Genomic DNA, 27,860 nt, shown 5'->3' on the forward strand with positions numbered 1-27,860 from the left:
GTTAAAATGAATTAAGAAACTTCTCTCTGAACTGAAACTGTTTAAATGGTTCATTAAAGTTTAAAATAACTGACCCACAAAACTGTGTGTGTCTCCCAATTTTGTGCCTGTGGGGATTATTCCTTGGCAACTTTCTCAGTTTCTTGAATTATGATGCTACATTTTCATTATAAACAAAATACCAAATCTAGATTACTACACCATCCAAAAACAGTTAAAAATACTTCAGTTCAGTAAAATATATCAAATCCCACAGAGTTCTCCACCATTCCTTAACAGAACTATAAACAAATATTGTTAAGAAAACTGATGAGGAAATAAATGAACAGCTAATAAGGCAAAATACCCACTGGTAGATACACAAAAAGAATATGTTATTAAATCAGAATTGGAATTCAACTATCCTTAGTAAATAAACTAGGTTATTTTAAACAATAATTACTCTGGGTGCCTTTGTAACCCTGCCCTAGCAATCTATTCTAGGTGAAGATTCTAATACAGTTCTAGTTATCTGGCAGGAATTCAAGACAATATTCTCCTATAAAAAAAAATGCAAAGAACACTACCTCTATCATAGGGTGATTTGTGAGAATTAAAGCATATGTACAGAAGACTTTGTAAACTAGAAAGGGCTATACAAAATGTTAGGCAGAATGAAGACCAAGGCAGGTCATGTTTTCTTGGCACAGAGATTAACACCCAAAGCAGCATTAAGGTCCAGTATTTCGATGGCACCTCTAGCAGTCCCCTCCCTTCCCAGTGACTCTTGTTCTTCAATATTCTAGTGTTTATCTATTACATACCTGCTACAAATACCATAATTCAGATAACTATTACGTTACAATGAGTGGTTTAATATAGGAAAAATATATATTCAACTCTCTGGTAATTAACACAAAAGTACTTCCTTGTTCTGATTAAAAAGAAACTCACTACACTGCTATGTGAAAAGTGTTCTCCAATCATACCGTTCAGAGCTCTTCCATATAATAAACAATAAACTAGAATAAAATAAAAATGGAATAAAAACTGAATGGTGACGATGATGATGCAGGTACTATGTTAATAAGCACAGTTCATGTTTCTCATCCCATTTAATCTCCACCAAACAGTACGCAGTGTTGTTGACACCTGCCAGTCCAGCAGCTAGGAAGAGGTAGACCTGAAATTTGAATACAGGTACTCTGACTCCAGAATCCACAGGCTTAACCAGTAGGATAGACTACAAATACAGGATCCCACAGATGAACTATAATCATAATGAAAGTTTAATCTCAATTAAAGCTTGGATTTAAATACACACATACAGTTAACTTCTTAACAAACACTGTATTGGAATTATAGCCACAAAAGCTTGTTTTACTTCTACTGGTTCCAGTAGAGTTGAGTTTTTCTGAAGAAGCCTGGCATCCCTCTCACACAGCACCATCAAAAATAGAAAAATCTAAGTAAAATGCTCTTTTCTCCAGACTTCCCCAAGATAACACTGGAATTTCCACTGTAATTCCTTGTGGAGTTGATTGAGAGAAGTGTGATCCGAGCACAAGTTTTTATGACGATTGACCTTCTTTAGCCTTTGTCCAGATTTGTTTTTTAACCAGGTTAAACTACAACTTGGCTATACATCTCCAAATGTAAAATAGTTACTAAAAATAATCTTAGTTTTCTTACCAGCGCGCCCACTTGAAAACCTTAATATAGTGGTAGGCTATGTGTGTGGGGCTATGTGTGAACAGACTCAGTTATGCAGTAAAGAAACAAGTAGATACGGGGATGTGTAATAAACTTTAGGTGTAAATACTTACTTAAAAACTAACTAGATAGCTAACATCAGAGTGGTCACCACCAGACTGATAAATGTTTTATAAACACTCAGATTCTCTATAAAGCAGTACAAGAAATAAACGAGTATACAACAGTCACACTTAAAAGCTTCTAACCATAGGTGAAGGTGTTTGGATGATTTATACAGATGAGAAATTCAATCAAAGTTTTGGTACTTCCTACTGCTTTGGAACACTTCTATTTCTTCATCTGTCAGATGAATTAGATGTTCCTTCAAGAGCGGATTCAAGTGTTGCTTCCACAGGGAAGCTTTTCCCATACATTCTCTGTATCCACAGCACTCGGCTCACCGCTGTTACCTTCAACGGTGATCCCCAAAAACTGCATAAGTAAATGGTACCATTTAACCTCTGGGAATAAGCAGTTAAGAGCAAGCCAATTCACACTCTAAGAAGAAAGTCCTAAGGCTACCTTCTTATAGTATTGTGATGGGGTTCTATAAAAATATTTGTTTCGCTTAGTCACTTTTCCAAAGCACATCACAAAGCTTCTCCTTAGTTATCTGAACCTGTTAAGCATAAATAACCATTTATGATTTGTCAGTTCTACTTTCAAAGTCTAAAAACTACATAGGGTAATGATATATAAAAACTATAAAAAGCATTAAACTACCAGCTGTTTTTTATTAAATGAACTCCTAGAATATTTGAGCATATAGTCAAGTTTTCTTCTATTTTAAAAACTTGTATCTACAGCCTTCAGCTTTCTTCTTATTCTCATCCACTCACCAGGCAAACACCTGGGTTTAATAAGGTCAAGACAAGGTACCTTCAAATAAAAAGTACACTGCAATTCAATAGCGACAGTGTTGCTTTCTTCAGAATTGCCTTATGCTCAGCTACAAATACTCCCAATTAGGAACAGACAGCAAAAGCGGGCTTTCAAATGGCTTGTCAACACCAACAGTGTTGATATTTAGAATCCTTTCCAGCACCCCCTAAACTGCACAAAGGTATCCAAGCCATTTTTTAGAGTACAAATTGATTTAAGAGAAATGATCAAGGACTGGCAACCAGACATTAATGATGTCAGTTTCTTTAGACTAGGACATTTGCAACCACAGATAGTAACTGAAAACAGGAAACATATCTTAATCTGGTGCCAAAGAGTAATTTTATAAAGAATGATTTTTCAGACAATAAAATCAGTACAGGATCTTAAAGCAGAATAAATTATTTTAAAAGATAAAAAAATCATATGAAAAGTCAAAATCCCAATAAGGTTTTTATGTAACTTAACAAGTCAATTCTAAAATTCATTCAAAACCTAACACCAATTTTGGGGGGAAATAGCCTATCAGATATTAAATTATAAAGTGATACTAATATGAACAATACTGGCACAATATAAAAACAGTCCAAGGGAACAGAACACGCCAGCAAGTTAAAAACTGAAGTTGTATATATGGTAATTTTGTATATAACAAAGGTGGCAGTTTTAGTGACGAAATGAAAGAACCTTCAATAAATAGAAAAGAGCAACTCCCCCATTTTGTCAGTCAGATCTCTATATGTCACATCATACAAAAATAAATTCCAGATGGACTAGAGCTAAACATATAAAACATACGAGCAAAACATAAACAGAATATTTAATAATCTTAGGGGTGAGGAAAGCTTTCCCAAACAAAGCACAAAACCCAGAAGTTAAGAAATAAATTAATGAAAATATTGATAAGTTTTGTGACATAAAGATTTTAAATTTCTGTAGGGCACAAGACAGCACTGTTAAAAGCCAGTACCAGATTGGGAGAAAATAGATGCATCATATGTCACAAAAAGAGGATTAACCATTAACTGTATAGAGGATTAGCTAGAAGACAATGACACTGATTTAATGTCCATAATACATAAAGAACTACTGGGCACAAGGATATTAGTAAATAATTCAGAGAAAATTCAAATGAACAATAAATATGATTGTTGAATAATAAATAAGATGCTCAACTTCACTAGTGGTCAAGGAAATGCAAATTAAAATAGTGAAATGGTATTTTTCACCAATGGGACTGCCCCAACCCCCAAACAATAAGATTTGTATTAGTTATGGAATAGGGAAATACACTGTTAGTGTTAACAGAAACTGGCACAGCCTTTTGAAAAAATGATTTGGTAGTATGTTTATGTTTTTAGTAAACTCAGTAATTCTACTTTTAGAAATCCTACAGAAATAATCGCACACATGTACAAAGATACACTATACACACACAGATGTAATAACAAAATGATACTAGTCAGTAACATCAGCTACCTGGCAAGCACAGTTCTAAGAGCTTTACATACCCCAACTCATTTAATCCTCACAACAACCCTACAACACAGGTCCCGTTACTATCTCTCCTGTTTTTGCAGATAAGGAAATCAAGGTACAGTGGGGTTAAGTAATTTTGCCCAAGATCTTCAAGGTAGCAAGCAGTGGAGTGAGGATTCAAACCCAGCTGTTCTGACATCAGTATCTGAGTTCTTAACCATTATAGATCTACTGTCTCCCCAAAATGTTCATTGCAATACTGTATATAATAGCAAAATACTAGTAACAGCCAATTGCCCATGATCAGGGTCAGGAAAAATAAACAGTGGTCCATCCATAGTGTAGGAAAATAAATGAGGTGGAGCTAAAATACACACACATGATATTTATGATACACTTAGTGAAAACAAATCACAAAAAAAGTCTTAACAATTTCATTTATTTCTTAAAAACAATCTTTGTATGCAGGTTTGTTTGTATGCATACTCTTCATTTGCTTATTAGACCTTTGTCTAAAAAGGTACACATCAAATAGTTAACACTGGCTTGTTCTGGGGAAGAGAACAGGATTAGAGACTAAGAATGAAGAGAAACATTCATTATTTTATATATTTTTGTATTAGGTGACTTCATTTATAATTCACATATTTATTACTTTTATAATTAAAAACAAATTCAACCAACCAACCAACTAACAGAAAAACAGGGGGCAAAGCCATAGTATATACAACATGCTAATAAGGCTGACACCACTGGATCAACGCCCCTACCCATCCCCCACACTGTCAATCAGTCTGTTATGTTCTGTTACGCTCATAGCCATAGATTGAAGAACTCTAAACTTAGCTATATGACTTCAAGCATGTCACTTAAGCTCTCTGTCCTAATTTATTCATTATAAAATGAGGATAATAATACTTACCTCATCACCTCATCTCCTTATACAAAGACATTACTAACCTCTCTGAACTAGACAAACTAAGTGCGTCATATGTAGTAAGAGTAAATATCGTTCTGGAGAAGCCCTTTTTTAAGGCTGTAAGGACACATGTATATATACTGAATCATAATGAAAAATGTACTTCTCATGGTCAAAAGTGTGTCAAAGCCACTGCACTAGAGTGTACCAGCGTGAGGCTTAGAGCTCTGTTCTCTGCTACCACATCCCGAGATCAAATCTCACCACATCAAGCTTGAGACCTAAAACAGCATCTCTCATCTAAGGGGGCTGTGCAGTAAACACAAACCTTAACATAACCATAAACATCTCATCTTAAAATAAATTCAAAATACTTTCTTCCTCTCAAATATTTTTTTCTATTGTTTCTAGATTAAATCCAGATAGCTGTGAAGTATTTTTATTGGGACCAAGAAGTCCTCTATCTCAAATTTGTTTCCTCCGTGGCCAAAGCACTCTTTGATATTAGTGTGCCTTAATCCAAATCCTCACCTTTTGTAGGTTTATTTATAAACTTTTTATTCTTCCACTTCAGACCATAATACAAATGGCAAAGAAATTATAATGTCCTACCAAAAGTAAGAGCCAATTTCATTATTTGTAGTAACTATGTTTCTAAAATAAAAGCATAATACTTCATGGTTGGCCTATTAAAATTAAAGGTATTTGGAATTAGGCTTATTTCAGTATAAAATGAAGTTTACTAAAAATATTTAATTAAACCTCCTGGCCGCCAATAGATTTTTCCTACTAAATTCAGTCTCTCCAACACATCATTTCTCCCACATCCTATTTTACATTTGCCATATAACTGGCTTAAAATTAAAATGAAGTAAATTTGTTTTTCAGTCAACTCAGAAAATACAAAGTCCCAAGAAACCCTGGTCCAACAAAAAGGACTAGAATTAATCTTAGATCCTTTACTAAATTTCTCTTGGATCTTTTTTATATTCTGGAAACAGTAATTTGGTATCTTGTACAAAATTCAATTGAAAAGAGCCTACTTAAAAATTCTTCAGTCCAATCTCTTTATTCTACAGATGATGAAATCTAAATCTAGAGAAGTTAAGTAACTTCCTCAAAGTCACATGCTTTTGATTGAAATGATGTATGATTATGGGACCGCAAACATCTTTTATTCCCGTAGAAGAAACAGCCCACAATTATAATGTTAATTAACCACATATAGTAAGACAGTACAAATCCATAATTACAAGCAACTCTTACTCACCAATCCTATACTATACTACAAAAAAAATTTTTTTTCAAAGTCCTATTAGTATGTCCTCTAGAACTTTTATACTCTTCAAAGTATTCTGACATAATTACTTAAGGCATTTGTTGTTACAAATGAATTTTACAGAAAAACAAGCTAAGACCCAAAAGTATTACTAATCCTGAATATTACTACATCAAAGCTAAGAATAACAATTTATGACTTAACTGGTACTTAAAACTTAAGAATACATTACATCCAAATTTTTAATTTCTACATTTTAACTTTAATAAACGTTCTTCTATTGTCTTCTGAGGTAAACAACTTTCAGATACAATTGGATAAATCATAAAAATAAATTTATTAAAATCTAATTTTCTCCGGGTCTCATACCTGTTGGTCATCCTCCATGACGTTACTAGCAAATTCAAATACTAGGTCGTTCTGTTGGACAACAGCAGCCATAATAAAGCATTCCCCTTAGATCCACATGAGAAAAACTCCAAACAGGTTCAAGTAACAGGTGGCACAGTCCAGCAACAAATTTGTGTAAAAAATCCACAGCTAAGTCCGTCAAGTTACTGTATACCCAGCTTTTCTTTAGGGAAGGTGCTTCAAATTTTCTTATCTCACTGATATTCTATTCAAATTGTGGCAATTTTTCTTCTCTGAAATTTCTTGACCTGAAAAAACAAAAGCTTTAAGTTAATTATGAAAAAGCAACTTAACCACTTAAAATATAACAACTTATACAGAAGACAGTATCTTCAAAGTATTTTGTTTTTGTGGTTTTAAAAGTATAATCAACATGACTAATGAACACAGGCTGTCTTAAGTTAGATAAACATTTTCTTTCAAGACCTCATTCCTGCTAAAATAAGATTACCTTTTATTGGTTAAAATGAAGTCTTTCCCCCCAGCTAAACTAAAATACTAAATATTAAAAGACAAAAACAAAAAAGGCCATTAGCAATAACTATTTTCCTAAGTGCAATAACACATATAAATGCTTTCCTTCTTTCCACTAACCTGGCAAACCACCCACATAGGAACTTCTACTTCATGAGTAATTTCAAAATGTATATTTCTGTCTTTACTAGAAATTTCAGAAAACATCCCTCTTAGGCCTAATACATACATAGGATTTAAAATCATTAAAACATCTAATAACGTTTAAGATTTAATAAGTACTATTATAATAGTACTTTTGAAAATAAGCAGAAAACATAAGACCACTCTTTCTGTTCTTTAAAAAGGCTTCTGATAAGTAGAATGCTTTAAGAGTTACCATGCTTAAGCCTGTCTTCAGTGACTTCTTTTTTAATGCACTGAAATGTATCCTTATCTCTAACACAGGCCTGCAAGCAACAGGAAGGAAACAGCTCTTGACCACGTCATGGCAAATTAGAACATGCAAAGAACTGCACTTTACAATAGCAGAAAAACAGAAATGCAACTTTAAAGTGAAAACAATCTCACAGTGGAAGGAGACATGATTAAAAAAAAAAAAAACTGCCTGCCAAAGAAGCTTGTTTATTAAAAAAAAAAAAAAAAAAGTTACTAGTACTTAAAAAAGTAAAAGGAAAAAGTTGAACTTACGAGTTTATCACTGTTTTATTTAAAATTGCATCAATATACTGTCATGGCATAAATGTGACATGAAAAGACAAAGATACAAAAATAATCACAAAACATATAGTTCTTTGAAATAATTTCTACAATTTTAATGTAAATACTTTAAAAAAAAGACAGTTGACACCAAGGAAAGGATGGCCACAGACACACATTCAGCAATGAAGCTGACCTGGACAATCTGTTGCCCTCAAATATTAAATCCACTTACTTTGTTCTAGCCAACTAACTTATAAATTTGCGAGTTTCAGGAAGGCCAATTCTCTAGATATTCTGGGCTCTAGGGGTCATCAAGAATGACTGATTTCCTCAACTAGAAATCAAAATAAAATCAGAGATAAATTCAATTCAGCCACTATTTCCACTCACTAAACTGTATTCAAACCCAGCAGTTTCCCATATCCACACATTCCACTCCCTTTACGAATGAGTTCAAGGAAAACAAGTCACAACTCTAACACTGGAACACTATTTTTAACTCATTGAGGTAGTTTTTGAGCAATACACCAAATCTAGAGGGAAAAAAATGCCTTGGCCTAAATTGACAAACATAAGACATACAATTTGCCCTGGACAAATGTTACCTATGATATCTTTTGACCTAAATTATTACCCAATCCAATACCTGTATCCTGAGGCCTGTTTTCTTATGGTCCTTTATACGAACCACATAAATTCCTGCCTCCTCCCTTCTAAACTTCTCTTACTGCTCATGCCTAGAATTCCTCTCCATCTTCTCAGCACCCATTCGCTGCCTTCAAGTCCCATTTCTTTCACCAACCCTCTCAACCTCCATGCCTCAACCTGTATGGATCACTACCTTCAGAAATACAGCACCTACTGCCTATACCATCTAAATTAGCACTAACTGTGTATTCTCACATTTGAAAATTATGTCTCCCTAATTCAACTGAATAAATGTTTGAGTGCCTATGATTTGCAAGGCAATATGTAAAGCATCAAGACAATTACATCAAAATCTCTTCTGGGAAGTAATCATTGTCTAAAAGTTATTTTGTAACTGCCACAATAATAATAAAAAAGATTATATTAATGACAGATGGTGTTACATAGCTTTATAAATTAAGCTATTTAACATATATTTTATAAAACAATGACTGTAGTACTTTTGATAAAGAGGAAACCATTATCCTAAATTTGAAGAAAAACACACTGTGAAAGTATAACCAGAAATAAAGGATGTTTCCTTATACAGAAGTTTCCCTACAAGACATTAGGTTTCAAAAGGCTGTTATAAAATCCTTATGTTTTAAGCACCAAGTGTCACTGTACCAACAACCAACATGAATACATCTATGTAAAGTTACTTTCCACTTTCTTCTTTGCAATCACCTATCTGTTCATTCTAGCACTTCTAACACTGCTGTTGTGTTTTAATAAGTAACCAAAACTGAAACTACTTGCCCATGATCACTAAGCCACTCGGGTAGAGATGCCTTTGCCGGCAGGTAACTTTTGTTCATTTCTCAATAGAAGTTCATAAATTCAAAGTGTGTAAGTCAACAAAAGCTTTTTATTATCTTATTGCCTTAATTGAGCCTCTGATCCCCTGTCTTCCTTCCCTCTTTCCCTCTGCTCTTCTTTCTTCTTGCATAGTTCTACAGCCTATGGTACCAAGGTGGTTCTTGGGAATAAATTTTCTGATTCCTGATCCAGAGGTTTCACCTGTACATCTAAGAAATATCTAAGTAACAGAGTCCAGATGTATTAATTTTTTTAAAAGTAAAAGAAGATTTTGAGAATCTGGATCAATGATTCAATTTTTCATAAGTAAACTGAGTCCCTCTGCCAAGGTCTCCCAGCCTGAAAGCATAACAGAACTGAGACTAGAATTCTCATCTCCTAAATCAGGACTCTGACTGCTTTACCTCTAAATCTACACAAATCCTTTATGCTGTAATATTTTAGAAAATGGACTTTTAAGTAAATGTGTACATCAAATTCAGAAAAAAAGTCTGCATTTCTAGCTCAACTATGAGTTCCAAATCCACTCACTAAACTATTAGACTGGTACATGTCAGAGTCCCTCAAGATCAACAATTCTAGAACATATCCAAAACTGAATTTCTCTCTTACTCCTCAAATTTGGTCTGGTATGGAAAAAAAACACAGATGCTCAGATTCAGGAGGAAAAAAAGCCTCCGCTTTACCCTACCAAATTGTAAGATCTTCGTAAATTTAAAATTGTTTAAATTTACTAACCTTTAGTTATATATATTCTATCCAGGAAAACACTGTTGAATTAGTAATTCTCAAATACATGTCATTTTCAGAGTGTCATTACATTTTAATGCCAAGGAACAAGTGAGTGAAAACTGTTCATTCACCACACGGATGTAAACATTCAACTTATTTGCACAGTTTTAAGAAGTGATCCAGCTGGGTATCCCCCAAATAATAAAAACTCCTCAGGCTGACTCCCATGTCTTTTATTGGGCTGGGAACATACGAGAGACATGCAAAACAATAATATTTAGCAAAAAGATTCCTTATAGCCTCTTGGCACCAAATTAAGCTTCAGATTTAAGGCAAAATAGTTAAGCAAAAATGGTTAAGGGCACAGGCTCTGGAGTCAAACAACTTGAGTTTGAATCTTTTCTAGCATGATCTTGGACAAGTTACTTCCTTAATGTCTCAGTTTACTCTTTCTGTAAAATAAGCATAAGCCTCAATTTCCTCATTCCCTATAGGTATAATAAATAGTACAAAATCCAGACTTGTTGTCAAAGTTAGATGCAATATGCATGTGCAGAATGCCTGACGTATAGATTATACTCAGTAGACATTAGCTACGTTACAGCTGTAAGTACAGTGCTAGAGCTATGTAACAGTTGCACACCAAGTAACTATTCCACAGTCTCATTTCTATACTCCCTGGGGGTCTGCTTGACCACAGCTATTTGCTATCCTCCAACAAAGAATGGCACAGTCTATTGTCAGCAGAAGTATAATTTTATTCCAGTGCCTAAACAGTTAGCACTGTTTTGATAAATCCAGTTGCTTCAAGGGCCCTCATGCTACCTGGCAAGCTTCCCTTAGCACAAAGTTCCATGACACCCTTGTTCCCAAACAAAATGAATTTACAAATTGTAAAACACAAAACCCTCAGCCACATCAGGAGCTACTACAACCACCTAAAAATGGTTTTTATTTAATGTAATATAAAACATTTCAGGTATTATAAAAACATGGTGATCAAGTTGATTTTTAATACCTCTCACATTTGCGTTCCTAATCCTTGATCAAATACAAATTTAAGATTCCTTCAAAAGGGTTTAGAAAAAGCAAGGGTATAAATGTCTATTAATTCACAATGATACCTTCTCCCCTCCCCACAAAAAGTCACGGCTCCCCTCTGGAAGTTGCTAGCATATGAATTCATTACACGAAAATTGATAAATAAAGGGAACCAATCAAACAAACAAGCAAAAAGGTTTTAGATTAGGCAATTCTGGCCCAAAGAAGGTAAAACACATCATCGTATAACAATGGAATGGTTGAATAAATAATCTAGCCTTTATAAAGTATTCAAACAGTATTTGTGTTTATATGTACATGCAAGTTTATAGGGTGGGGGTATCTAAAGAACTGGAAATCTGTAATAGCAGATGCCAAATACCTGAACATCAAGTATTTTTACATGAAGTGGTAATTCAATCAAGGGCTCTCCTCAACATAACATACTCATAAGAAAAGCAAACATATTTGTGGAAAACAATTTCATTAGAAGAAACACAATACAAATAAAAAAAGAATAGAACAAGAAAAGTAAGAGAAAATAAGAGAAGACATGCACATTAGAAGAAGCAAGCAGTAAATTCATAAACTAATGACTGGAATTCTTGCATAATGGACCATAGTTAGGCCTTTTTATTTGTTTTCTAATATGGTACAGTGCTCTATATTATCTACCTTCGGTAAGGAAAATAATAAACCAATGGTACCAAGACAAATTCTGCATCATCTTGCCAGGGTCTGCGCCTTCTCAATCTCAAAAGTGTGGAATCACATGATTTTAGAGCTGAAAAAGATGTAATGATTATCTAGGACAATGCACTCATTGAACAGAGAAAGAATTTGGGCCTAGAGCAATCTGACATGTCCAAAGTCACACAGCCAGTTAGTGGCAAAGAGAGGAAGAGAAGCCCAGATTCTGAGCCCCAATTCTCTATTCATGCCCCTGGTTCTACATTAATAGAACTTCAATTCATTAGTGTTTTTCTTTAGCAAAACTTTTCGAAAAATAAGAAATCCCTTATATAAATATCTGTAGCAAGGTCTATACTACACTCTAGTACTACTGTTATTGAAAATGTTTTTACACACCATTTCACGTCAGTTTTTCAAACTCTTGATACTTGATAAATCATTTTCAGCTATATTTTTATCTGGAGAGCTGAGGCAGAGGGGTTGAATGATAATTCAAAACCTCAAGTAAATTAGCTAGAGAGTTCAGTTTTTAGATTTCCATGGTTTTAAATCTTAAAGTTTTACTATTATTGCTCTATCCTGAGAACTGCCACCACATCATACCATCTTTCTTTTCCTTCCCTCAGCCTAAAAAGTGAAGAAATATTTATAAGCATTTTTATAAGGCTACCGACTTAATAACTCACTAAAATACTTTTAAAGATTTTTACCAACTTTTTCTTTCTAGTGTTAAATACAGTACTATTACTATCATTTACATTAAAAAATGTGGATACGGAAATAACAATGAAGACACATCAAAATGTAGCTACAGTTAAGTAGCTGGATTTGAACATCCCCAAACAAGGGGAGTAATAGTCTCTCAGTTCCTGCTGAAGAAATAAAGAGAAAAAAGACAATTGTAAAATAAATCTCACTATATAGTTCTCTCTAAATCATGTCCTCTATACACAAGGTAGAAGGGGGGAAAAATACAAGTTAATGTTACCAGGGGAACAAATCATTCCTTATTGCCTTCAGTGTTCTCATAATTTAATTTAAAAAGAAAATGTTTCTACACTCATGTCTTTTGAATTAAAAATTTTTCAAATATTCAAGGAATTTGAGAAAGTTTGGAAAAAGTTTTAAAATATGCTCCTGCAATCCGTACGGGTACCACATATATATATATAACCACCACCATCTTTTAGGTAGCTATCCTGCCTTAGGCTATCTTTGGGGTGGAGTAGGGGGCCAAGGCGAGTAGGGGGAATGGGGGAGGTGAATTGTCTAGAACTTTTTCAAAAGTATAGGTTTATTTTTGTGTGAATGAAGCACAAATTGACGTTTTTTATATTGAGAATCTCTGAGTAAGGCTTCTGGTTACCTATGCCAAAGCTGAAGCAGGGCCCTAGAAACTTATGAGCAAGCTTACCTTAGCTTCAACCCTGTTAATTTTTTAAAAAGTCAATATGTTCTAACCAAACAGGCTAACTTCTCCATGCTTTCGCCTTTTTGCTGACACCCAGATGAACAGTTCCAGGACTCTGAAGTCAGGCCTCAATTACTCACGATACAGACCTGAAATTCCGGTTCTTTCACATTGTTCTTCACTTTCCATCATTGGCCGCCTGGGCCCATTGGTGTCAGATTACACTCAGAAGCATTTGTAGCACATTGCAAAACCCTGGAACAGATCACATACCTAGACCTGTGCATACCTGTGGTCTCAAGATTAACCCTTTTTCTGAGCACGTTCTGAAAACATGAGAATTTAAAGCCAGGAGAAATATCTAACGGTAATCAGATACCGTTTTAACCATGATCATGTAAAAAAGTTTAACTTCTTTACCTTCTCAAAAAGGCTGAGAAGTAATGATGCCATTAATTGGTGCTTTTATTATGTAAATAAATTGAGTGAAGGAATTTTCTTCCCTTCATCACTGAAAAACTGAACTCTGAGGGAAACACATCTTTCCAAAGAACACAAACATGGTATAATGCCTTTATCAGCAAAACCTGTTTAGGTAGCTGAAAATTCTCTCTACAACAAACAAGAATTAACTTGCAAAGAAATTCTGTTTCATTTCTGTGGCTGTTTATTCCCCTGATTATTATTTTCATCTTGTTACACAGAAAAGATAGGCTCTAGTACAATGGTACCCCCATTTGAGAATATAGCAGATTCCCACTAGTAATGGTGTCTCACTCTTACACTAATAAAGGGGAAAAGGAGAGGGATATGTTGTTTAAAAGCCCCCCAAGAGATTTTGCTAAATGACATCCCTCCCCCCAAATCAAACTTCCACTTTGCCCAATACTCTTCTAGTAGAAACTATATTCAATCATAAAAGAAGCAGCACTCTTACAAAGAGGCACACCATCATCATTATCAGGTGACAGCTGCTCCATACAGTCATTTGATAGGGCACTTTCTACCTCCACTTTAGCTCCCCTCCAAAAGTTCTTTATCCTGCAGGAGTGAGTTGCCAAAAATGCAAATATGATCAACTTACTCCTCTCCCTAAAACTAATCAATGGCTTTCACTGCCTACTTAGGAAAAATTTTAAATTCTCCAAAGTCTTACATGGCTCTTCATGATGTGGCAAAAGGTGTGAGGAAAAACGTGGCCAGTCACATTAGAATTTTAGACTTGATCTAAACAGCTGGACTAGGTGAATGGGAATATTCTATGGATCAAACTTGAAAGTACATCTTTGTCATAATTTTACCATTCTTCACTCCCATCTCAAAAACAGGTGATCCAGCATTTCTACATTTTACAGTCATCCATCTTCCCCCATCTCATCTCAGAATCAAAAACGCCTGCCCCGATCTGCCCAAGGACCCTGTACATACTACCCATTCTCAGGCTTCTTTCTGTCTGTGATCACTGCTGTGCTCAATCCAGATCTCTCCAAGTATTCTCCGAATGATGACAGCCTTTAATTCCTCTGACATTTTATGATCCTCTTCCAAATCACAGTGGGACCAGATTTAAGGATATAAATTCCAGGGAGGCAAAATATTTCCAACTCTTCCCAAGTTACCAACAAATGTGACAATTTTAAGATTCTTTTTCCCCAAAATTTCCTACTTTCAATGTATAAGAACACCCTGAATGACTACTGTTTTCATAATGTACCTTTCTCCTCTTTAAATAAGAAACTATTTCAAATAACTTTGGATATAAAAACAATTCTAATGCTGTATATCAAGATCCTTATGAGATTCTTCCTATAATCATCCTCATAACTATCTGGCACTCACCTGAGCTTCTAAATGGAATGGCCTCAAAAAACTAGCAGCAGCAAAACCACAAGGTAAGAGATAAGAAAGTTGAAGGGCATGGGCTTAGTACTGTCAGATAGGCATTTAAAATAGAGATAACAGTATTTACAAATGTCACATATAACTTTGTTTTCATATTGTACAAATCTTGGGTAGAAACAAACTTTACTACTCAAAACTAATATGCTGATTTATAATATAATCCAGAACAGTTAAAACTTTAGGCCTTTATCTTCATAATGCAATGTCTCAATCAATGTTTAAATCATTTGAATCTATTTCAGTTACTATTAACTAAAGTGCATCAATAAACCTGGCATTAAGTTTTCTCCAAAGGAAATAATTTTCTTATGCTTATTTATATCATTTGTTTATCCAGAGCTAATCAAAAGAACCCAAACATTCAGTTTCAGAGACAACTATTATACTGCTGGTTGATGAATATTTACTGAACTTTCCCTAACCTCAGTTATTTGGAAAATACAGACAGATAATACATGGTCATTGTTCCCATGAGGTTTACAATCTGGTTCAAGAAAGCAAGACCAAGAGAGACAACAACTAAACAACCCATGGTAGCATTTAATTAAGTTCTAATAAAGCTGGTCAGTGCTGCAGAGTATCAGAAGAGGGGATGGTCAAACAGGTTAAGAAAACACTTCACAGACAACACAGAACCTAAACTGAACCATAAAGGAAGGTAAGATTTGAAGAGAATATAGGGAAAGGAAAAGATAGTAAACCATGGTGTGTGTGTGGGGGGGGGGGGGGTAAATGCTGAAACACAAAAAATGCAGAAAATCAAATATGACGAAAGTAAGTTTAGAAGAGAGTTGCAGTTTGAAAGAGACAAGAGTTCACAATGGGATATAGTAGAAAATATGTTTAAATAAACAAGGCAAAACCAAATTATGGGAAACCCTGAAAGTCAGGAAATCAAATTTAGACTTGAATTGAAAAGAAGTGGAAAGTTCCTGGAAGTTTTCAATCGGTTGCAACAACAGACTGTGGTCCCTATGCAAGCCACATATGTGGGATCTGGCAACTGAAATCCAAAAGAGATGAGGACAGCTTAAACAAACATTCCACAGCTTGATTACTACACTAATAGCTTCTGGTCACGAATATGTATGCTGCCCTCCTTAAATTCTTCATTAATTACTATTTATAATAGAAATTCTCAACAATAGTTTTTAAACTGCCCAGAGTATGGAAAAGTTCTATAAAAACAAAAATCACTTAGCTCATTCACCGCATATTTTTGCTCTCTGCCTAAGGATTGGAAAAGGGGGGAAACAGGAAAATAAAAAGATTTCCCAAAGGTATGAGTCATTACCATATAACTCTTTTACCAAGCTATCATTGAGCACCAAAGCTATATCCATCTGGATACCAACGAAACCTTGCAATAGATGAACTAGTTGCATTTATGATTTTATTTTGTGATTTAGTATTAAATATTCTAAATAAATGATACTCATTTAATTACTCAGTAAAGACAGATGTGATATCCACAACAGATCCAAGTTTCTTAGTCACTCTGAAAGATTACTATCACCAGCATTCAAAAAGTGCTTTCTGTATGTTTAGAAGGGAGATGTTCCAGTGAAAAGGTCTAGCCGACCAAATGAGGCTGAATTCAAACCTGGCTCTTCCTTAGAAGTGTCCTCTGCTCTGTGGGGCTTACTCTTGTGAAGTTCAAGTATTCAAAGTTGCCTTAATAGATATAATAGGCACTTAACAGTTTTTCAGAAGTACCTTTAGCATAAAGATGCACCCAGGAATTCTACTCAACAGCAGAAAAAGGTTAATTTACATTATTAGTTAGTAGCATCTTATGTCTAATAAGTTCTTTATAATTTAAAAGGCAACACATATATATCACTTTACTTAATTTTTACACATTCCTAACACCACTGATTTGTTAGATTCTGCACAGATACAGAAAATCATGACATTTATTTTCAAGGAGCTTAAGAAGATGATAATAATAAATCAGAAAATAAATATTTAGAAAATACTAGCAACCATTTACATGTGTCAGGCTCTATGTTAAGCACTTTACATATATCTCCTTTAATCTTATCAGTAATATCCATCTTACATGTGAGCATACAGAGATTGAGAGAGACAACCAAACAAGGGCAGGACTTTGTTGCAGTCACCACTGTACTCCCAGATTTTGACACACAGAAGGTGCACAATAAATATTTGTCAAAGGAATATTCAAAGCATTCAGAGGCAGAGCTGAGAATTGAGTCCAAGTTTTGACTTGAGTTCATGCTCATTCAACTATTCATCCATTCAACAAAAAATCCAGACACCTATTATATGCCAGACACTGTTCTAGGTGCTGACAACACAGCAATGAACAAATTAGACCAAATTTCTGCCCTCATGGAGCTTATATTCTAGTGATCCTAACCACATTATTCAAAACATTCTGCTTTAAAAATGTGAGACTGTCAGGAAGTAAAGGCCATGAACAGAACTGCCACTCTTCTTCAATGTCTATCTCCCAGCTGCACACCAACAATTAGACACAGAAAATAAGGCCTCTGCTACCCCAAGTGGGGAGTAAGAGTTGTGGGAGAAATTTTTTAATTTTCAGATCACCCATGAGTACATAAGGAGAGGAGAAGTGAAAATCTGGGGGAAAATAGGTACCCCTAATACAAAGCCAGGCTTTTTTCAGGCAAAGTTAATTTATCTACAGGTAACCTCAGGTTCTGCATTTCACTTGCAATTTTTAATTTTACTCTGAATGAATTTAAATTTAACAAGAACAACAAAATTCATTGACCTTTTTAAAAAAAGTATCCCCTTTACAAATATAAACACCTCAGGAGAGAAGAGAAAATTCTTCCTGTGTTGTCTTTTCCTATATACTGGGTGGCCTTCAGAAATCATATGAGTACTATCTGTATTCTTTTATTTATTTGACAAGCACACATTAGGGACCTATGTGTCAGGCACTAGTGGATGAGGAAGAAGTACAAGAAAGAGACAAGTGACAAAGATGCAGTCTTTCCCTATGGGCAATCACAGTGAATCAACTAATATAAACACAAATAACAATAATGCATGTCCTATAGCAGAAGTGGGTACAAAGCTCATTCCCCTGCTATTCAGTAATTATTTACTATGTCCTATCTCTTAAGAATATAAACTACTTGAGAGCAATGACTTATATAAGCTTTTTGTATGTTTTAGTTTGCTAATGCTGGAGAATGCAAAACACCAGAGATGGATTGGCTTTTATAAAACGGGGATTTATTTCGCTACACAGTTACAGTCTTAAGGCCACAAAGCGTCCAAGGCAACACATCAGCAATCGGGTACCCTCACCGGAGGATGGCCAATGGCCTCCGGAAAACCTCTGTTAGCTAGGAAGGCAGCTGGCATCTGCTCCAAAGCTCCGGCCTCAAAACGGCTTTCTCCCAGGACGTTCCTTTCTAGCAAGCTTGCTTCTCTTCAAAACATGACTCCCAGCTGCACTCTCTTTCCTCTCTTTGAGTCAGCTCATTTATATAGCTCCACCGATCAAGGCCCACCCCGAATGGGTGGGGCCACGCCTCCACGGGAACATCTCATCAAAATTATCACCGACAGCTGGGTGGGGCACACTCCAAGCAAATCCAACCAGCACCAAAACGCCTGCCCCACACAAAACCACAAAGATAATGGCATTTGGGGGACACAATACACTCAAACCGGCACATTGTATATTCTAAATTAACTGACATAACTTAAAACAATACCAAAAGTACAGTGTTGAAATTCAAATTTGGCCACAAGATTAAAGCACACTTCCTTTTTTTAGTAGACTATTTACTTATTAAAATTCTTCATTAATATGGTAAAAGATTAGTGTTTTTATATGTTTGTTTTAGCATCTCACAGAATTTTACATGATGCATTAGTCTGCCAGAACCAACTGGAGGTCAGCTTGGCTTCACTGACTATCCTCAGAGTGACATACATAGTGAGCGTATTTTCTGATTTCAACAAAGAAATACACCAAGACCAACAACAAATGATGCAAAAAAGGGAAGTTCCCAGATAAAAAAGGACACTCAACAACCCTATAAACTATTTTCTACATGTACAGCTTAAGTCAGGCTTTAAGAAACAAAAGAACTATTTTGTTGTTTCTTTTGAAACTGTAAAAATAAGATTTATAAATAAATCATATAGCTTTATACTCTTTCCTTTTAATTATAAAAAGTGGATTTGAATTCTTAGACTTTGACTTAATTTTTTATTTGATCATTTAAATTTGTTTTTTAAAAATATGACAGTAATCTTTATCAATTTTCAGCTGGAAAACTGTTAATACATGAACTTTATAACACACTCCTAGAATAGGCAGGTTTAAGCTCAAGTGCCACTTGTAAAAAATCTTCCTCTGTTGACAATAAGACTACAATTTATAAGCCAAAAAATTTCTGAGGCACATAAAGCTTAAGAGACAATGAGAAAATAATATGGGAGAAACAAAATGTGGTAAAAGGAATTATTCCTTCTATTCCTCTATTTAGTTAACAGGGAAATCAGAAGACCATTTACAAGGAAAAGTGAGACATTTCCTCCAGATTAATTTAAAATCAAAAGTAAAAGATTTTGGTGATCAGCAATCTAAGTTAAGTTATTTATATCTACATTTTAAATAATAACCACTGTTAACTGGGACACAAAGTACAGTAATAATTTCAATAAGACACCTGATTTCTACAAACAGCAAATACAATGGGGGGAGTGTTAAGATAGCTGAAACAGGAAAGAAATCTTATAATAAATTTATTACAAATAAACCATAAAGGCAAATTATAGAAAGAGCCACATTATAGTTCTAATATCGGTTTGTTGACTCCAGATGAAAAACAAAAATATCAGGCATGTATTTATTCCTCCAATATATGTTTATTAAATCTATTAAATGCTAGATACTGGTTAAACAAAAAAAATAAAGATAAATAAGACATGATCATTGTCCTGAGGTAGTTCATTTGCTAAAGAAAGAAGAATATACATAAAACAGTAACTACAAAAAAAGTACATTAATAAGTCAACAAAGAAATGAGGAAAAAGAGAGAAAGGGATAAACAGCTATAAGAATCTGAGAAAACTTCACAAGAAAGTGACATGTGGGCTATTTCTTTAAGGATAAACAGCATCCATGTTTTTTTAAGTAGAGAGAACATAAGGGGAAAGGAAAAGAAAATTCCAAGAGATAACCCTAAAAGCTTAAATCACTGAACAACAGCAGGAATAGTAACTTATGGGAAAACTTTTTCCTTAAAGGACACAGGATCTAGCATCAGAAGCATTCAAATCCTAATTCGGCCATCTACTAATTATATTTTCTTGGATAAATCTACCTCAATGACCTTCAATTTCACTATTAAGTTGTACCCACGAAAAAAGATTTGCTCTATAAACCATAATATGCTCTAAAAGTTTTAAAGAATCTTGATATACCAAGATGTAAAAACATACTAATGCCTAATTATATTCTAATATTTTTAGATCAAAAGATAGCCCATCCTTTCACACTGAATTTATACTATATATACAAAATTGAATGCTAATCTTTTATGGCCTATAAAAATTTCACAAAAGCAAATGCATTTTGAATTATGTTAAAGTTAAATTTTCCTAATATATCCTATACTGAACACTAATTGCCATCAATAACCATACAATTCATATAATACGAAAAAAGGCCTACAACATCCCTAGAATCAACAAGCAACAAAAGTTTAACGAAGTAAGTTTTATACTTAACTGGTTTCACTGATGGGAAATTAAAGTAGCAATTGTACATCTGTGTCTCTGTTCCTCTCATCGTGGTTTAACTGACAGGAAGCAGAGAATAAGATATGGCATACAAACGTCAAGCATTTCCTGCCTTCTCTGCTACATCTTTATGTCTTGTTTTATAAATAGTCCAGCAGTTTATGTGAAAACATATCAAAGTATGGTGTCAGAAACATAATATATGAATAATGAGGAGTGTTTACGAAAACAACCAATAAAAAGGTACTTGGGGTTGGGATCTAAAGTTTCAATACATACACAAAGACCCGTTATTACAATTTTCTGAAGAGGTATTGTTAGGAGCAAACACCACAAAAATAAGACCTGAAAACCACAATGAGTAAAAATCAAGTGTCTGAACAACAGAGTAAGAGCGCCAACTGTTTTACCCAACTTGACTCCCCAACCCACCCAACAATCAAAAAAGATAACTACCAAAACAAAACCTTCAAGCACCTGACTCTCAACACAAGAGGACAAAAAACTTGCCTCTTTGCTCTTTTCCCATTTTACCACTGCTCCTGGATTATAATTTGTGCCTCTCCAACCAAACTATCTCTCTACCCCCTTGCTCACCTCTCTATATATATCCAATATTTAGTTCACGTTATTTACTCATATGTTCATCTATTAACGATACACAAACCATTTACCTCTTTTCTCAATGGCTGAATCCTGCCAACTACAAAACATTTTAACTAAACTTCTAGTTAATGACAAGTAAAACATGGGCGATCACTCTTCTTCATGTCAATAACTTAAGAAAGCCTCAACTCACCACTCTCATGCCTCATATTCTATATAAACTTTGGCAAAATGCACCCAACTTCTCCATCTTTATTAATCAATTCTTATCTAAAATATTAGCTTCCACAACCACAATTTCACCGGCTTTAGTGCTATTTGTCTCTGAATCAATGTCCAAAGTGACTCACCATATCTTACTGCACATAAGCCCATCTCAAACTCACAGGGCTTAACAGTTGCTTCATATTACCCCTCCAATTAAACACATGCAAAATTTTTCTAATTTAAATCCTAAGGCTTTCAAATTATTTTTGTTTGTAATGTTCACATATATATGTTTGTGCTGTATATTTTTAACTTTATGTAAGTGGTATCACACTGCATATACTCTTCCAGCACACTTTAAAGTTTCTTTAAGACAGTATTTTGAATAAACACAATGGTATGTGGAAAGGAATTTTAATAGGAGACATTCCCTGGAAATTAGTACTTAGAAAAATATTACCTTACTAAAGTAAAATAATGATTATTTATTAGGCTTCAATACTAACAAAGAAAAATATCTAACTTGCGCGAAAGTAGACTATCTTCAATGCTATCTCTTGAAGTGTCCTAACCTTCTGCAGAGTACAGATAGTTCACCTTAACTGGGAACACTATGGGTGGAAGGAGTTCTTATCAGGAAGCTGGGGGTCTAAATCCAACATGTTTCTTTCTAATCTGCCTAACTACTGACAGCGATGGTTCCAGTGGCATGGATTATGTTCTAAATTGCCTTAAGAAAATCTCTAACTATGTTTGTTTTAGAAACTCATTTCTTTAATTCAACTTGAAGCTAAATAGTGTACAACACAAACTTCTCCCAGTTAGGAGACCAGAGGAGAATAACATAAATCAGAAAATACCTAACGAGGAATTAAGTCTGCAGGAAGAAGTTAATTTGAAGGCACAGTCCACCTCTTACTATAAAGAGTGTAAAAATGATTGATACCATTGCCAAATTCTTTTACTATGAAAATTAAACTCAACTTTACTATACAGAAGTCCCTTAGAATACTGGAGAAACTATTAACTGCTGCCGCCTTCTGCGTTTGAATTTCTCTTCCCTTAATTGCCAACTAAATGGATGTATCCAAGTTTAGAATCAACACTTTCACTTTCACTGAGAAATGTTGATTTCCTCCTTAGAGAGGCCCCAAAACAGAAAAATACTGTATTATAAGCTTATTATTTATTTGCATAGACTGTATGAAAACAGTCATACTGTCCTGAAGACCTGATAACCTACTACATATATGCAATAACTAACAGGTTAATTCCCCTTTATTTCCTCTGGTGAACATTTATGTTGTTTCTAAGTTTTTCCCTCTCACAAACAATACTTCAAAAAACACCACTGTATGTATTTCCTCACGGACATGTGCATTTCCCTGGGATAAATCTAGATGTTGACCTGCTAGTTCATAGGATGTGTACACCTTCAGCTTTCTTTAAGTATTCTCTAACTGGGTACTCTCTAACTGCTCTCCAAAGTAGTTGCATACTAATTTACATACTAACCACAGTAAATCAGAGTCCCTAACATATTCACCAATCCTTGATTATCATATTTTTTCATCTTTATGCATCAAAGGAGTGTAGAATGGTATCTCATCTCTCATTTTTGGCATATGGATGGGAGGACTCATCTAGAGCCTGACCCAGACTGGATGTGGCCTGAAGAAGGCAGAAGATCAGGAGCGTCATGGTAGAACTGGCATCAGTCAAAGAGAACGGCTGGGAGGAAATGAGAGGGTCATGGATTTCTCAGCTCCGAATACACTTCCCAACATGGCCCATAAATGTATTAGAATATGCTCATCCTTATCAGTAATCAGGGAAACAGCAAATTAAAAGCAAAACAAGAGGCCACTGACAAAATCAAATGTTAGTGAATATGTATAGCAATAAAACTCTCATTTACTGCTGGTGAGAATATAAATGGCTATAATCTGACAACTGTTTGGCACTATCTGGTAAATCTGAAGCATATACTCTGTGGACCCAACAATTCCACTCCTAGGTACAAATTCTAAAACTACAATTTTCAAACATTTTTTTGTACCCCCTTGTATATTTTAAGTTATCTAAAATATTTCTTCATGAACTTAGTAATTGCAAAGGATGCAATTCCCAGCATACTGTAAAATTAAACTTTTTAAATGTATATATCAATCTTTAAAACATACTATAAATCTAAATATTACAAGCATTTGAAAAAAATACTTGATCAAAGATCTTTTTTAACAATAAGAAATTTTACATCATTCTTTTCTCCTTGAATTTATATTTGCATTCCTTCTTTCATAAAATTTTACCTTAATGTAATATTTTTATGCTTGAAGGTTTTCTATAATTTATTTATACTTCTTTGCAACACATAAATTCAACTAAGTAAATTGAAATAAAAATTTATTTTATTTCCTGTGTCCATAAGGTTCTAAGCTTTAAAGCACTCTTCTCTGGATTCACTTATCATTACAAGTATTACTAGTGTATGACTGATCAAGAAAAGAGTTGAAATATTATAAATTTATACTTATTAAAAATACCAAGTAAATTTTTATTGAAAAGGTTATCTCTTATGAGATGGATGGAGCTGTTTATGATTTTGTGGATGAATTTAAATTATTGCCAGAATGAGTCAGGGTTATTCCTTTTTCATTTTTATTTTTATAGAAAGAACAAATAAACCCATAGATAGAACAGAGAAACCCTACTCATATAAATAGATGGGAATACTTTTTGCTAAAGCAGAGCCATTTAATTTTTTTAACTCCTTGCAGAGTTCTTAACCAAAACTCACATAAGTGATCTACTTTCAAGAATTCTTTTCAATGATCTGTCAGCTGACAATACCATGAAGTTCCCTTTCAATTTTCTTAAAAGCAGTCAGACTGCCAATCTTTCACTCTCAACACTCAACCAATTATTTCCAGTTGCTCATTGGTTTAGAGCCCTGAAGGATATTACACCCCAGAGCAATACTACACCATTGTAAGTTTCTCAGTGGGTAATAAAGCATTGATAACAGGTGACTGTACACAGGAAAAATCTTGAGGAACTCTAAATTCTCTTAAACTAACCATTCCCTCCATACTCTCCCCAAAGTGTGCACATACCTCTGTGCGAAGGCACTGCCCTTAAGAACTCTTGTACATGTGTGTCAGGAAACTTAGGCCAGAATGTTCCCCAAACTGGAAAGGTTCCAATTCCATCAACAAGAGTGAATAAATGCATGCAGGTATAGACAGGCAGTGGAATACTATATATTCCACAATGAAAATTAACAAAAAAGATAAATCTCACAGTGTTGAATAAAAGCAGCAAGGTACTCCGGAATATACAAGGAACTTCAAGTTCAAAGAGATAAAACTATAAAGAAAACATCACAAAGTAGTTATTTTTAAGGAGAAACACACATGGGTAGGAGTGGGGACTTCTAACATAAAGGACATTTTCTATTTCTTAATCTAAGTTGTTGTGACATGGGTAAACACTTTATAATTACATTTAAACTGTGTTTTATACACTTTCCTACACGCATACTTGTTTTTTTTTAAAAGGTTAATGAATTGCCCCATTACAATACTGCTTCCGTTTAATATTTTTATATAAAAAGATGCACATAAACTAGTAGTTACTAAATCAACATCTATTTTAATAGTTCCATTGTTTATAGGACTGTTTTCTAAAAAGCATAAAATCATCAATTTTCTTTAAATTAATTATGCTTAGATTTTTTAACTGTACCAGACAACTTGACACACACACAACAATCACTGTATGACTGAGCATCCATCATGTAGATAACACATGTAAAATTATACTGGTTCCTGCCTCCAGGAGGAGCTTCTAATATGTAAAGTAAGAGACAGAACAAGGAAAGATCCCAGCAAAACACAAATGTAATATAATAAAAACAACTTTTATAAGAAATGGTTGCCTCTGGGCAGCAGGACTAAGAATGGGAGAGTAGAGGAAGAGGCTGCTTTTCATTACAGACCCTTTGATTCCACTAGATTTTAAACAATGTGCACTGTCATTCTGCTAACTTTTTAATATAAAGGTCATTAAGCCAACCTTCATACAAACTATAGAAGGCAATCATATTGTTTGTATTTGTACAAGATACAGAGATAAAAAAAAGAGCCGATACCCAACTACACAGCAATTAAAAGGGAAATGAAGTAAGAGTTCCGAATTCCTACAGGAGAAAGAACATGAAGAGTTTAGGAAGAGTTACTCTGATGACGAGGATGGTGTTAATTTGGATATTCACAACTGAAAGAGAAGGGAATCAAAATGTTTCTACATAGAAACTTGCAAAAACAAAGTTCATCTCCATAACTGCTCCCTCTCTGTCAACAAACAGCACACAGTTATTTTTCTATTTAAAGAATGTAATGCTTAGAACCATGACCAGAAATGACATCACAGTATAGATCAACAAGCTACTTTTACTATAGTATACAGACTATCTGACAGGACACCAAGATAGAGGTAACATAAAAATTCCCTCTAGTAGGTTCTTTATAATAATGGGAGGAGACTGCTTCCTTCGCCTCCCAAATTATGAGAGTCAACTCAAGGACGTTACTAACTTAATTTCCAACATCTATATGAAGCAGCTCCTAAGGAAAAGGGCAAAATATTCTGGCCAATTGATGGGAGGAATGATGATTTTCAGACAATTCAACTGATTCAACTGATGGGAATCTTCTTTCCATTCACACAAGTGTCAGTTTACACCTAGCCATGTCCCATTAGATGGGATATAATATTAGGCAACACCTATAAAAATGCAACCAGTGAGTCTGTTAAATGTCCAAAGAAACTGCAAAACTCATATCCAAGCATCTCTCTCTCTCTCTCTCACACACACACACACACACACACACACACATATTACTCTCTTCTAGACTCAAACATTATAAGGAAAAATATTGTACTTGCTGATGGAGAAGGGTTTTCAAAAGACTGTATATGCCACCCTAAATCGGTTAGGGGAATATTTTTCTATAACCTCAAGGGGCAGGGGGAGGTATGAGGATAGAGAGGAATCCATGAAGCATCAAATGGAAATTAAAAAGTAACACTGTTTAAGTGATTGTTCACTGAGAGAGATACATAATAGGCTAATTATATTTGAAAAACAAAAATAACTAGTTTAATCATATATCATGGTCAACATGGCAATAGTTGGGGAGTTGAAGGGGGAGAGGCAAAAATTAAAGAAAAGGAAAGAGGGAAAAGGAAAGTCACAAAGTTGAAAGACACTCAAGCATAGTAAAAAATGGAATAGGGAAAGGAATACTGTGTTGGGGAGGGCAGGCTAAAGAGATCCTAACATTGATAATAAACCACCTCAGTCACTTCCCTTACCTTTGTGGGTTTCAAAAATATTCTTTTTAAATTCAAACATTAAAATGCTAAATAGCTGATTAATCAATTTTCAAAGAATTTAAACCTATAAATCCTATTTCTCAAAATGTGATCCACTGGCACCCGCATCATAATTACCTTGGATTCTTCTTAAAAATGCAGATTCCTAAACACCCTAGGCCTAATGAGTCAGAATTTCTGGGGTGAAGACAGGTGATTTTTTAATATACCAAAGGTTGAAAACTACTACTTTAAAGGTCTGCGATCAGATCAGTAGGTCAGTGCTAATTTTTTTGTAAGATTATAATATGCAGACACCAGAGAGAGAATAAGCTGAGGACCACATATCCTTTAAAGATCTGTCACCCCTAACCTTAGGAGGGCCTGACCAACTGAATCTGTCACATAAGAGGGCAAGAGTTTAAGAACAGCCAAGAACTTAATGAAGCAAATAATATCTGCCTAATAAAATGCACCTGGTATACTGTCAAAAGGTGGAAAAAGATAGAGAAATAAAATAAACCCTCTCTAACCTCAAGGACCTTACATTCTTATTCTTATTGGTGAAGATACTCTTCTTAACCTAGACAGCTATTTATTCTTCAATACTCATAATTCTTTCAAAAATCCATAAATTTTTCTTAATATTTTAAGCCTCAGTCAACTCTCAGCAAACAGCTGGGATCTGAATTTAACTATCCAGGGGTTTGGCTCCATTCTTATTTCATCTATGTTACCATGCCCTA

At 34.5% G+C, this 27,860-nt stretch overlaps 1 protein-coding gene across 7 annotated transcripts in view; it reads right to left on the bottom strand.

Moving 5' to 3' along the window:
• Nucleotides 1-27,860, bottom strand: part of ELF1 (E74 like ETS transcription factor 1) — a 123,004-nt gene that overhangs the window by 63,024 nt on the left and 32,120 nt on the right. For 5 of the 7 annotated variants that reach the window (XM_037800147.1, XM_037800150.1, XM_037800145.1 and 2 more), the window contains one exon: nucleotides 6,663-6,952. In XM_037800147.1, coding sequence (XP_037656075.1) covers nucleotides 6,663-6,734 — 72 coding nt within the window. In that variant the 5' untranslated portion in view covers nucleotides 6,735-6,952. Of the gene's footprint in view, nucleotides 1-6,662; nucleotides 6,953-7,557; nucleotides 7,708-20,911; nucleotides 21,001-27,860 lie in introns of those variants that run through there. The other 2 variants (XM_037800149.1, XM_037800146.1) reach the window with 2 other exon arrangements.

The sequence above is a fragment of the Choloepus didactylus genome, chromosome 12, assembly GCF_015220235.1.
Source record: "Choloepus didactylus isolate mChoDid1 chromosome 12, mChoDid1.pri, whole genome shotgun sequence".
NCBI lineage: Eukaryota > Metazoa > Chordata > Mammalia > Pilosa > Megalonychidae > Choloepus > Choloepus didactylus.